Source organism: Acanthisitta chloris, unplaced genomic scaffold (assembly GCF_000695815.1).
Source record: "Acanthisitta chloris isolate BGI_N310 unplaced genomic scaffold, ASM69581v1 scaffold6518, whole genome shotgun sequence".
NCBI lineage: Eukaryota > Metazoa > Chordata > Aves > Passeriformes > Acanthisittidae > Acanthisitta > Acanthisitta chloris.
In genome coordinates this window covers 7,348-19,233 of record NW_008687486.1, presented here as the reverse complement: position 1 = coordinate 19,233, position 11,886 = coordinate 7,348, and the positions used below count along the sequence as shown (strand labels likewise).

General features: G+C 45.4%; 1 protein-coding gene across 1 annotated transcript in view; it reads right to left on the bottom strand.

Annotated features, from left to right (window-relative positions):
* The window catches only part of SETD5 (SET domain containing 5), a 39,726-nt gene extending 28,652 nt beyond the window's left edge, over positions 1–11,074 (bottom strand). The window contains 7 exon segments of the mRNA XM_009080602.1: positions 2,085–2,327; positions 3,845–3,883; positions 4,940–5,127; positions 5,534–5,592; positions 5,914–6,125; positions 6,989–7,094; positions 10,892–11,074. Of these exon segments, the coding sequence (XP_009078850.1) occupies positions 2,085–2,327; positions 3,845–3,883; positions 4,940–5,127; positions 5,534–5,592; positions 5,914–6,125; positions 6,989–7,094; positions 10,892–10,962 (918 nt within the window). The 5' untranslated portion in view covers positions 10,963–11,074.
* Positions 11,075–11,886: the final 812 nt, after the last annotated feature.

The following is an 11,886-nucleotide window of genomic DNA, read 5'->3' as shown; positions in this document are numbered from 1 at the left end:
CCCTGGCTTGAGGAAGCTTTTAAGGTCAGTCACACTTTCTTGTTCTCTTTCTCAATCTATTATTTTTTTTTTAGAGTATACACTTGCATCATTGTTGACCCAAGCCAAACAACTCTCTCAACTGTCGAGAGTATACAGGGCATATAAAACATTTTATTTTTATTCCTTTGTCCTCTCTCCAGAGTCTCCATGGCCAAACAGAGCAGTGATGATACCCATCTAACACAGAGCTGCTAACTGCATATTGACACAGGCTCCTGATCATTCTTCTAGCTCAAAGTACCTATTTTCCCTTATCTCCCAGAAAAGCTCTTTTTATGTTCAGTAATGATATCTAGTTAAAAGACAACTGATGCAAACCAAAGAGCCTTCTCAGTTTGTCTGACAAAGATGAGACAAATGACTGAAACAAAAATAGGAGGCAGAAGATGAGAGCACACACTTCACACCTGTGTGGGCTGCCCTCATCACAACAATCCACAGCCACCTGCTCAGCAGAGAGAACAGGACCTAAGAGCTGACAAGCAGCAGCCCAGGACAGCCACCTGGTCTTCTCTCAGTATCCAAGAGGAACTACAAAGCCACTAAGACCCTTCATACCTTCCCAGCATGTGCAGTGACAGACACCTACCAACAGCTTGTTTAGAGTAACTGCACCTCACTATGGTTTTGCAACTTGCTATCTTTTTGTTTCTTTGGGCTATCACATTTGGAGTCTTCTGATTTGAAATGCTGGCCATGTTTCCCTGTGGGAAAACCTATGTCTTCACTGTAAAGGGAGAGGCCAAGAGAGCATGACAAGAAAAGGACATTTGTGTATGGTATCTTTTATAATCTTCTGTCCTGCTGCACTCCAAGGGTGCTAAGAAGAAACAGCATGTGTTTTACAACTAATTTCAGGATTTTTCCTAAAACCCACGTGAGAGAGATAGAAGAGATCACATTTACTCTCAAAAAATATTAAGATTTCTCGAGAAGCAGAACTTTCTTTTCTGTATTTCCTCAGTTCCTCTCTTCAAGAAGGCTACGCTACTCACATAGCCAACAAGAACTGCTTCTCCCCACCCCCCTCAGAAGTCTTATTTATTGCAGAACTGGAGGCAAGAGTAGAAGAAAGTTGGGTCCAAAGTCCTCTTTCTGCACTTTCACTTACTGGCAATATCTGCACTCTGCCTGAAGTGCTGCACCTCCATGAACGCAGAGGGAAAGGTGGGAGGAAGCATGTGAACTTCACTGAGTAGCGAGTCAGTTGATACAACAAGAATGATTCAAACACAAACATATACCTGATATTCAGGTTTCTGACTTTACTCCACTTCTGTAGAAGAGGTGCCCCACATCTGTTTTGGAGCCCACCCTTTCAGACGCACCTATCTCCACTCTCATGGACAAGGAAGACCCACAAAGCCTAAACTGGGTGAGAATGCAGTGCTCTGTTCAATAAAGCACAGACCTGATGAAACATCAGCTAAGAGTAGTAGCAGGAAGGACATACACCACACAAACACTTTGTTTGCCTGTTTCTCCTTGTTTACATGCACTCCATAAAGCTGGAAAGACACCAATCTTTGCCCATTGCAGAAAAGTTAAGGAGAGACAGTTCCTTCAAATCAGCAGTAGCGGTGCAGTATTTCGAAGTTACCAGAGTCCAAATAATAATCCAAAACACTGAGATAATGTTGCAAGGTTCTTTAAACTGGCTTTCCACACAACATGAGCCAAGAACTAAAATGAAAATACAGGGGACTGGAAAACTCCGGAGGAAAGCATGAAATTTCCTATCCCCAGCAAGTAACAGATCTGGTTCTGCCTCAAGTCACTCAGTGACCAGAAGTATTTATGGTAAAACACCCCTGAATCATCATCACAGAACTGTACAAAATATCCCCAACTTAGCCACATTCATTTGTCTGAATGTGAATTCTGAATCTCTTTGCGCTGGCATCTCTTCTGATTGATTTTATATCAAACCTGTGCCCGCTGGTCTGAAATGACACACCAGCTACGACACTGCTCACCCATGCCCAAGCCTTACAAACCAGAGGACCTGACCTACCCCACACTTCTGCCACGCTGGTTCTTACCTGCATCTGGGACCCAATAACAGTATTATTGCAGGCCAGCTCTGTTTTGTTGATTGTGTCCAGCATAGCAGTTTTGCCCACATAGTCTTTATTAGAGTTTAGATGACGCTCCAGCAGGTTCTGTACATCAGCACTGTACTGGTTAGTGAAGGCTTCTTCGTACTGGTCTGTCCAGAGTCGTATCCGATTCTCCCACCCTTCAGCTGTGTTTTCATCCAAGGCATGTGCTTCAGAAGGGGAATTCTGCACCAAACAGCAAAGAGTGAATGGCTACTACACAGCAGGAAAGCCTATCCGCACTGCTCTGAGCACATGAATATCCTACAAAAAGAGGCAAATCTGTTCCAAGCTATGAAAGTGTCGGTTACGAGGACATATTTTTCAGTACCTACACCCTCCAGAGCACTGTACAACAGTGCCACTTAGGAATCTTTGGAGAATTCTGTGCAGGGCTCAGCCTCTTGAGAGCTGGTACTTGGTACTGCCCCATAAAATAAAATTAGGCTAGTACATGGCTAGACAAAAAAATTTAAGCCACTTTGGAACAGTAATTTCGTAGATTAAAAAAAGCGAAGGAACAGAACACACAAAGGCAAATAAATCTCATGTCCTACAGTCAACCCACTCATGTCCAACATAACGCTAGATGATGCTGACTGCCTCTCAATCTTTGCAGTGACTGATCCAAAAATAGTTCTGAACTTTCTAGCTAAATGGTCACCAGAGTTTCAAGAAACTGAATGTAGAGCATAAGCTAATACCCAGAGGGTTAAAACTGCAAGTCCTAAGCAGAGTAAAGACGAGAGGGCAAAATCAGGTAATCCGTTTATACTGTCTTGTAAGGGAGGGGAAAACAGAAGCTGGTAGGAAAAAAGTATTTAAGCTTCATTCTTTACTTGACAGTAGCTGAAGTAATTCAACAAATACTCCAGAGGTCAGTAACTCAACTGGCTTCATAATGAGGCATGTGGCACTGAGATCTTAGTGACAAGGACAACGGAAGAGCAAACGTTGTTTTTCATATATATTAAAACCAAAGAGTTTTCATGCATTTCTACCCTCTCATGGCACTTGCACACTATGGAGATGGGTGCACAGACACCACAGGATTGTCCTCTTTCCTCTGAGCCACCTGCTAGAAGCTACTGCCAGCTACAGGACTGGGATCAGGTAGAACTGAGCAAACTTTAAGGCACCTCTTGTGTTTCGAGGAACACATTTAGCTCAAAGTGCAGGTCTCCTTTTTTTTTTGGTCAAATAATCTTCCTATTCAAAAGCCACATCTGCCAGTACTGCAGGAAGTCAGAGAGAAATACATGGTCCCATCCATCCCTAGTAAGAGGATGTGAAGAAAAACAAGGTAGCACTGCTAGGGACTTCCAGCATTAAACTTGTGGACTGCTTTGATGTCCAAGCTTGAAATAGCTTTGATGCAATCAAATGATAACTGCCCTCACACAAGAGCGGCCACAACCAGTTCTACATCCCTTACATCAAACACCCCACTCCCAAGTGCCATGAATCAATCATCTCCTGGAACTGGATGACATCTTACTGACAGCTACAAGAAGCAAAAGCAAGGTTCAAGGGGCAATTCCTGTGATACCCTTTTGAACAGGCCTGTTCATAGTGCCTGGTAAGGCTTGAGTTTATTCCAAGGCTGGTCCCACAATGAGGAGTTACCCAGCCAGACCAAGAGAGGAACAAAATACAGGGGAAAAAACCCACCACCATCACACAGGTTTGTCAGTTCTACTCACCTTCATCCTCAGAGACTTCCGTGAGCCCTCTCGAAAGGCCTGTGCCCCGAACAAGGAGAGAAAACACAAAGTGTTGTATATTCCTCGGAATTAGCACCCCAGAACCACACTAAATCTCACTCCAACAGAACAACACTGAACCTTACCCCAACCCTTAATAAAAGATGGCAAGAATTACAGGAAAACCTACACAAGCAATGGACTTGAACAAAAAGACTGCAATGCAAATCCAGTGGAAACTGCAGAAAAGCTGGATGGCCAGGATTTCTGAACTGAAAAAGCCTGCCTCACACTTAGTAAAAATGTCAGGATCAAAACCAGAACTGTCCTGACTAACCCCACTTGCTCTGACACAAGAAAGGTCCAGCAACAGAATCAAGGCGGTTCACAACCAAAAAAAAAACCAGCCTGAAGACCTCACATGGCTCCTGCCCTCAGCCTTTATTTCATCAGTGCCTACCAGAAGAACTTCAAGGGAAACCTAACCTGTGGAAAAACATGGTAAAGCTAGCAGATGATGGGAAAGAGCCAGCTGCTCACACACTTGCATTCCAATATAAGCAATTCAAAATTATTCAGTCCCCAAACCCTCACAAACAAGACAGTAAAGTCATCCCTCAACAAATGTTCATCACTACCTACATAGTTTTCCACACAGGCACTATCTCTGTCCCTGAAAATCAGTGCCAAAAAGCTCTGCAGCCCAAATTCCTCAACAAAACCTGCTAAGAAATACCATGCTCTCTTCATTTTTCAGTCCAGAGACTGACCCTTTGCCACACACAGACAGACTCCAAAAGCTATTTCCCCAAATCCTAATACAGCAGAATGGAAAATATATAATTGAGTCCAAGCTCCAAGCATGAATGGACAGCATTGGGAAATCAGGGTGGAGTTCCAGTAAGGTAATTTTTAAACCAACAGCCACGTACTCTAGCAGGTCACAAACACAAGGCGTCACATTATTACACCAGAAAGAGCAACTCCTGACAGGACAAAAGTTTCTTGTCTACTTCCAGCTTGTCACCCTGCTCTTAACAACACTCCACACAGCATTTGGTAGGAACTGCAGCAACCTTGGCTCACTCCACATACCTTGATCTTTTTGGCCTTTGGAGCGGTGCGAGCTTTTTCCGTACTCCTCTTCCTCTTCTTGGGTTTGCTCCTCCGGACGCGGTTGACAGTCAGCGTGATGCTGGTGGGAGTGTGCTGCGTGGCTGTGTACAGCACCGTGGAGGGAGAGAGTTCTTCATCCCAGCTCTCAGTGGCACTGCTGTCCCCGCCTAGAGAGAGAAGTGCTTCGTTAGCAACAGCTTCTCATCCCCGAGAGCACAGCTTACCCTCACGTCCATTTTCATCAAGACGACTTGCTGACCCTGCATAACTCCTCCCTGAGACAACTATACCACCTCTGTTTTCCCACCCAAGCTGGAAACAGGTCTCCCAAACATCTGGTATGTCACAGAATGGCACTGATGAAAATTTTCCTTTTCTGTTCACAAGATAATCTGATTTTCCCAAGAGCTAACTGAGGTGAAGCGTAAGGAGAGGAGAAAATCCCAGCGGTTGGGAGGCAAAGAACATTAGCGGGCACTGATCACAGTTAGATGATTACAGCATCCAAAAGACAAAGGTCTCATACAAAGAAAACAAAAGTCACCATTATCAGAATTACAACCTCAAGCTCACCTGATACATTGTCCTGCTTCCGGCGCCGGAGTCTGATCACCTTCCCCCTGCTCATTCCTCTGCCAAAGGAGAATGCACAATTGAAGCTGGTTTGTAGGAGTAAAGTCACTTGAAATTCAACAGGATGTCACAAGATGAGTGCCCTCAGTGGGGCCCAGGATGATAAGAACATCGATTTAACATCCTCATCTCCACTCCTGGTGCCACCAACACTTGTCAGGCTGACAACGCAAAGGAGGAGGGTCAATACTGGGTAAAGCACTGGCAAGAACGCTCCAGTTAGCAAAAGGAAGTCTGTCCCACAGCCCAAAGGTGACACGGTTCGATATGAGAAATCAACACAAGGAGCAGCCCCAGATCTGCACTGCACCAAAGCATACCTGCACTTTTCACACTTGAGGAGGAAACCATCTTGGGAGACACTGCAGTGGCACCAAGTAGGAATTGATTCTCCTTCTGAGGAGCTCTCACTGTCCCCGGAGTTCTCCTCATCAGGTGAGTGCAGGCCATTCAGTTCTGCACGAGGTATAATGGTCTGGACAGGAGGAGAGGCTGGCGGCGTTGGAGGAGGAGGGGCTCCATAATTATGATCCTGAAAATGAGTATTTGCAGTACTACTTTTAACATGAAGATATGATGCCTAGAAACTGAAGTCCCAAATCCACAGTCCCCAAGTTAATATTTAACTGGTGTAAAACAGTAGCCTGAATTCCTCAATCTATCAAGAAAGTAAAGCAATAGCTCTGAAAGATGTGGTTTCCTTCAGCACCAGTGAATTAAACTCAAAACCTAGGAAAACAACCAGGCTGTTTTGACAATAACTGCTGTACTGCTAATAATCTGAGAGGACATCAGTGTTTGAACAGTGGAACCAGGTGCCCTGAGACATTACACAGTTTCTGTCTGTTGATATTCAAAACCCAACTGGACATGGTGCTGGGCAACCTGCTCAAACAGAGTCAGTTTGAGCAGGAAGGTTGGATTATGTGATCTCAAGAGGCCCCTTCCAACTTCAATGATTCCGTGACAGCCTGTTCATCCCATAGCTTCAAGCCATGCTCCCACTCTTCCTGAATGTTCCTTGATTCTCATTGTTGTAAGTTACCACTATGAAAATCTGCGCAGCTGAAACAAGTATAAATAGTGCACAATAAACCAAATGGGGCATAAAATTACCACCAGGAAAATATTATATATTCATACTTCATTCATATACTTCATTCAGTTAAAAATCTATCACCTAGAACGCTAATAAAGCTTGCTGTAGAGTATGCAACACTTCACAAACAATAAACACACAAATGAAAAATGTATGGCAGAACTCAGCTGTAACTCAGTGTTCCCTGATAAATAAGTCAAAACTCCTAAGGCTTAACAGGCAAAGAACTACGGAACAAGGAGAAAAGAGTAAAAGTAGACAGTAAAGAGCTGATTCACTGCAGAGAGAGTACTCACTGCGTAAGGCAGCCCGCGATAGCTGTGTTTCTGGGTGGCCCCATAGCCGTGGCTGGAGTACACATTCTTCTCACTGACAGCTGGACTAGCTTCCACAGACTCTGGGCTGCAGGAAGGGCCAGAAGTAAAACCCATCAATACAACATCATTTTTTTTAGTGCCAGTATTTCACTGCTCTTTTCTATTGAACACATGAGCTCAAAATGAAGAGACTTCGTGAAATCAAGGTGTTATTACGTGCTTCACCAAGCATCATGTGTGCAGAAGCTGTACAGGATGAACCTGCTTTCAGAGTGGAGGAACTGAGTAAGGACCAGCCTAGTAACTCATTAAACTGGGTCTCAATCTGGGAAGTTAAAAAGATAATTAGCATGTAAGAAGCTCAGTTTCCTTATTGTTGAGGAAACTGGGTCTAGTTCAGCATTCACATCTGAACTCAGCCAGCCTAATCTGAAAGCCATTGAACACTGCTGCCATTTTATTTCTGCAACAGCTTATTTCAACTGCAGCTAAGCAGCTTTCCTGCACCTGCGCTTGTTTCTCTCTCCCTCAGATACTAATTGTTAGCTGAGTCCAACGTCCTGTGATAAAGCCTGCATGAGACCTGCAGCTATCCTGACAACAACTACCCGGAGTTGGAGATTCCTGTTACAAAGAGGCAACAAAATCCATGACCTGGACAGACAGTGTCCCAAACCAGATCAGATTCGCCCTCTGCTTTCTATACAGCAACCTGCAATGTGCAGAACAGGAAATCTGCTGCTGAGGTACAATGCACTCTTCCACCACAGGGTGGTGAAAAAAAACAGCTAAAAATGAAAAGTATATCCTTAGCAGAAAGCTGCAGAAACCTTACTCAGAGAAGGGACAGCTGCAATTCAATGCAGGGGATATTAGATAATGAGGCTACAAACAGAACACCAGCAAGGAAACACGCTGTCTCTTACAAGCGGAAGATACAAGTCAGATAACCTCTGCACAGATGAGGACTAGGGCCCATATCAGCACACAGCAGAGTATTACTGAATCACAGTAATGTCTACAGATGAAATCTTGCTCCAAATTATAGCATGGAGCTGAACAAGCAGGAAAGAAAAACATAAAAAAAGGAAAACTTTACCTTGGACCTCTGCTGCTCTGGTGAGATCTCACAGGATTCTCAGTGGATTCTACATTGTCAGTGAGAATCTGGCAGCACTCAAACAATGCCCAACGATCACGCGTGGGGCAGTGTGTGGGCAACACCCAAGAACACTAACCCCTGTGCCCTTTGGACTTCCTATTAGTTCTTGAAATCTCTGCTGCACTGAAGTTTGCCCCACCCTGCCACTAAACCTCATCTATTCTCCAACACACCAACCTCTGAGCTTCTGGCTTATTCTGGAATAAGGTGGATCTGTCTTTGCAACGTAAAAGAACCATAATTTATTGTGCAAAGAACTGCAGAAAGTAGGGGACCTTAAACCTACGCAAACGACAGTTCTGTAGCTCTGGATTTAGGAGCACAACATGATAAATTCAGTTGGTTTTCAGTGTGACTACAGCCAGCTGAATTGTCAAAAGCCTGAGATACAGCTGGGGGTTCCTCTCAAAAGATATACTTCTTAATAAAAGGCACTGTGTAGAGCCTGCCATATAATCCAGCCTTGCTGGATCTTTGCAACACTCCTTTAGGACTTCCAGATTGGTACAGTGTTAAATCCATTCAGGTTTAATCGTATTTTCAGAAACAATATTAGAAGGAAGGAAAAGAGCCTAAACAGCAGATACGTCCTCTCTCCAAGTCACCCACATTCCTAACCGCAGTCAGCCTGGAATACCAGCAATGCTGCCGCAAGCATTAGCAATAAAACTTCAGGATTGTTGGTGCAACGGTGTCCAGGGGCAACAACGCTGGGGCCCATGGTTCCACAGCAGCAGCCCGCCAAGCACTTCCACAACTTACAGTATGCAGCCAGCCTAACACAGCACAACTACTCTGCAGCCTCCCTGGCACCCTCAGATGAACACCCTTCACCACCTCCTCTCCGTGTCAGAGGCTGGGGGAGATGCTAAAGCTCAGCCTGCAAAGAGGGTCAGCTGATTTTCCTTTCACCTTCCCACTGCCTCCGTGACGCGCACCTTGGAAATCAAGCCCTTGTAAGAGACAAGAAGTTCAGGTACCAGACTTCATGCAGCAAACTAGCAATGTTTCATAGGCAAAGTGAAGGGTAGTCTTAACTTTGAACAGAGCCACGAAGGACACTTAGCAGGAACAGTGAATCAGTGTAAAGCCTGGAGAAAAGAGTTCTGGCATTCCCAATTTTTAGAAAGCAGAGAAACCAATTCAGAAATCTTCAAAAGCCTTTTTTCAAAGCACTCCAGCCTAGCTTAAAGTTGGGCCTACAAATTTCTTACAAGGGAAGAAGAAAACGCTTTGCAGAAGGTTTACAGTCAGCCTTTCTGATATTTAAAGGCTACCAGGGACATGCGCAGATATCTTTGGCTCTCCTCGCTGCCATGCTCAGCTCTGAAAGCAAAGTGCCTAGAACATCAGCAAACTATTTAGCACTCTTTCTCCTGTCATAAACAGTTTAAAATTCCTGCATGTTGAGTCTCCAAAGTGCTGCTGTGGGAGAAGCAGGGTGACAAGCAATACTGAATGTTCAGTGTTGAAAAGTGAAGGATCATGTACCCACTGCAGATGAGTGACTTACTGGATTCCGACTCACTGGTTAAAAACAACATGTAAAAATTTGGGCTTTGGTATGGAATGAAGCATCACAAAGAAGAATGCCTAGAATGGGGCCAGTGCCAAGGCAGACAAAAAAGAGCATTAGCAGTCTTGCAGAGACTGCGACTGTGTAGTCAAATTCTGTGCATAGTCAAATCAGGGCAAGATGGAAGGGAAAAACAATGATTCATACCTTAGCCCACTGCTCTTACAGCTCAAAATTAATAGAGTCTGGAGTAATTTCTTTTCTACACTGATCAACCTGACACACAGGTATTTGCACAGTAGGTACCTTTAAATAATACATGGGGGAAATCTATCTCCAAAATGCCATTTATAGATTTTTGTAAAGAGATACTATAGTCCCTATCTCAAAGACGGATGCAGGCAAGCAGGAGGTAGAAGCACACAGAAATAACTTGAGCCCTCCCTCTCACCCCCGACAAAAACATAGTACTCATCAGAGCTGACATCATTCTAACAAGGGTTTTAAGAAGAGATCACAATGCAGTATTTCCTGAATCTGAAATGTTCCTGACACTGCAGAAGCACAGACTTTTAAAAGAAATGGTAAGTCCCCTCCAACAGGCCTTAGAGATAAAACTGCAGTGAGAGCCCTGCGCAGGGCCCTGTGGTGGGGACCCTGAAAGATGGCTCACTGAGGTGTGCTGCTTGTAACATGCTCAGGGGCAGGAACAAAATAAAGGTGTCTGCACAGGCTGATGCTGTCTCACATCTCTGGCCAAGCTCCAAAGGGGTCCGGAAATCCGTCCTGTAAGACTGGTACGGAGTCTGCACTAGAAGACTCTACTAAGAGGGAGGTTCAGCATGCTGATCCCCAATATTACAGCTTTTGGAAAAGGAGCTGCCTTGTACCTTGTCAACATCAAGCACGGGTACAGCAAACGCACAACTGCCAGCACTTGAGTATAGACTTACTAGTCAAGCTGACATAAACCCCATGGTTGAGTGCCTCACACTGTCGGAATTCTCCTTTTCTCTGTCTCCTCTGTTAAACTTACCAATTTCCGTAACACTGCATTTGATAACACCCAGAGTCTGTCTCTGCATTCATCTCTCACACAGCCAGTGGACCAGCAGCACCAGCATTGATTCTATAGCCCCACTCCAGGTCAACCCTCTGACACCCTCCCCTCCTCCTTTCTCCTCATCCGTGGGGTAACACTCACTCCGATCCTGCAGCCATGTCGGAGTAGGACGTATCTGGTGTGGTGACTCCCAGAGGGATTGCAATGCTCATGACGCCCGTCGGGGATCACGGAGTCCAGAGGGCAGCGACTGGCCGCTCCAAGGGCGGAGAGGAGCCGCAGAGCCTCGGCCAACACGTCACGGACATGGGGAAACCTACCGGGGTAGAAACAAAGCATTGCATCTCTGTTATAGGATGAGGTCTCCCTGTACACCCCTAAAAAGGCTTTCACAGCAAAAGAAAAGCAGAAAGAGATTTCCATCAATGACATGTCGCATCATTTTTACTTCATTTTTGTATGTGGGACCAGGGAAGAGGTAGATGGTAGTAGTTTGGTGTGGGTTTGTTTTACAATGTTGGACTGACACGCAATGAGCTGCTTTGCCATAAAGCTGATAATGATAGCTCCCCCCTCCCCCAACTAAACTTAGGACTAATTATCAGCTAAGCAATCTCTTAGCTCCTTCTGCATAGAAGTGGCAGCTGTCACCTATCACCCACAGCCCTCCATCAGCATTTCCAAGCTCCTTCCCCACACAAGCTGCAGGCAAAGGCCTGTCTGGGAAGACAAGGAGCCAGGGTGGACCGAGCTCAGACCTCTCGCTCGAGATGGGTTTGTGTCTGCATTCACTGGGCCTAGGCAGCAGTGACCAGCAGAGCAGCTATCCCTGCACCACCAACAGCCTCCCCCCGGCTGGCGAGGCCCAGCCTGGGCTGTGCACAACTGCTGGGTGCAGCAAGCCTTGACTTTCCAAACCTCAATTGCCCGAACCTCCCCTGCTGCCCGTCGCGCTGGGCCAAGGCAGTGAAACCTCCGACCGACGCGAACCTCCAAGGGTCGGATGGCGGCCGGAGGTGAAACGGGATCAGCTCCTCGTTATGTAAATAACCTCAATAACACGCACAGGCATAAAGGAGCTATTATTCGACACTGCTCGAAAGAAAACCCCCCACCATACAGAGAAATCTGCGTTT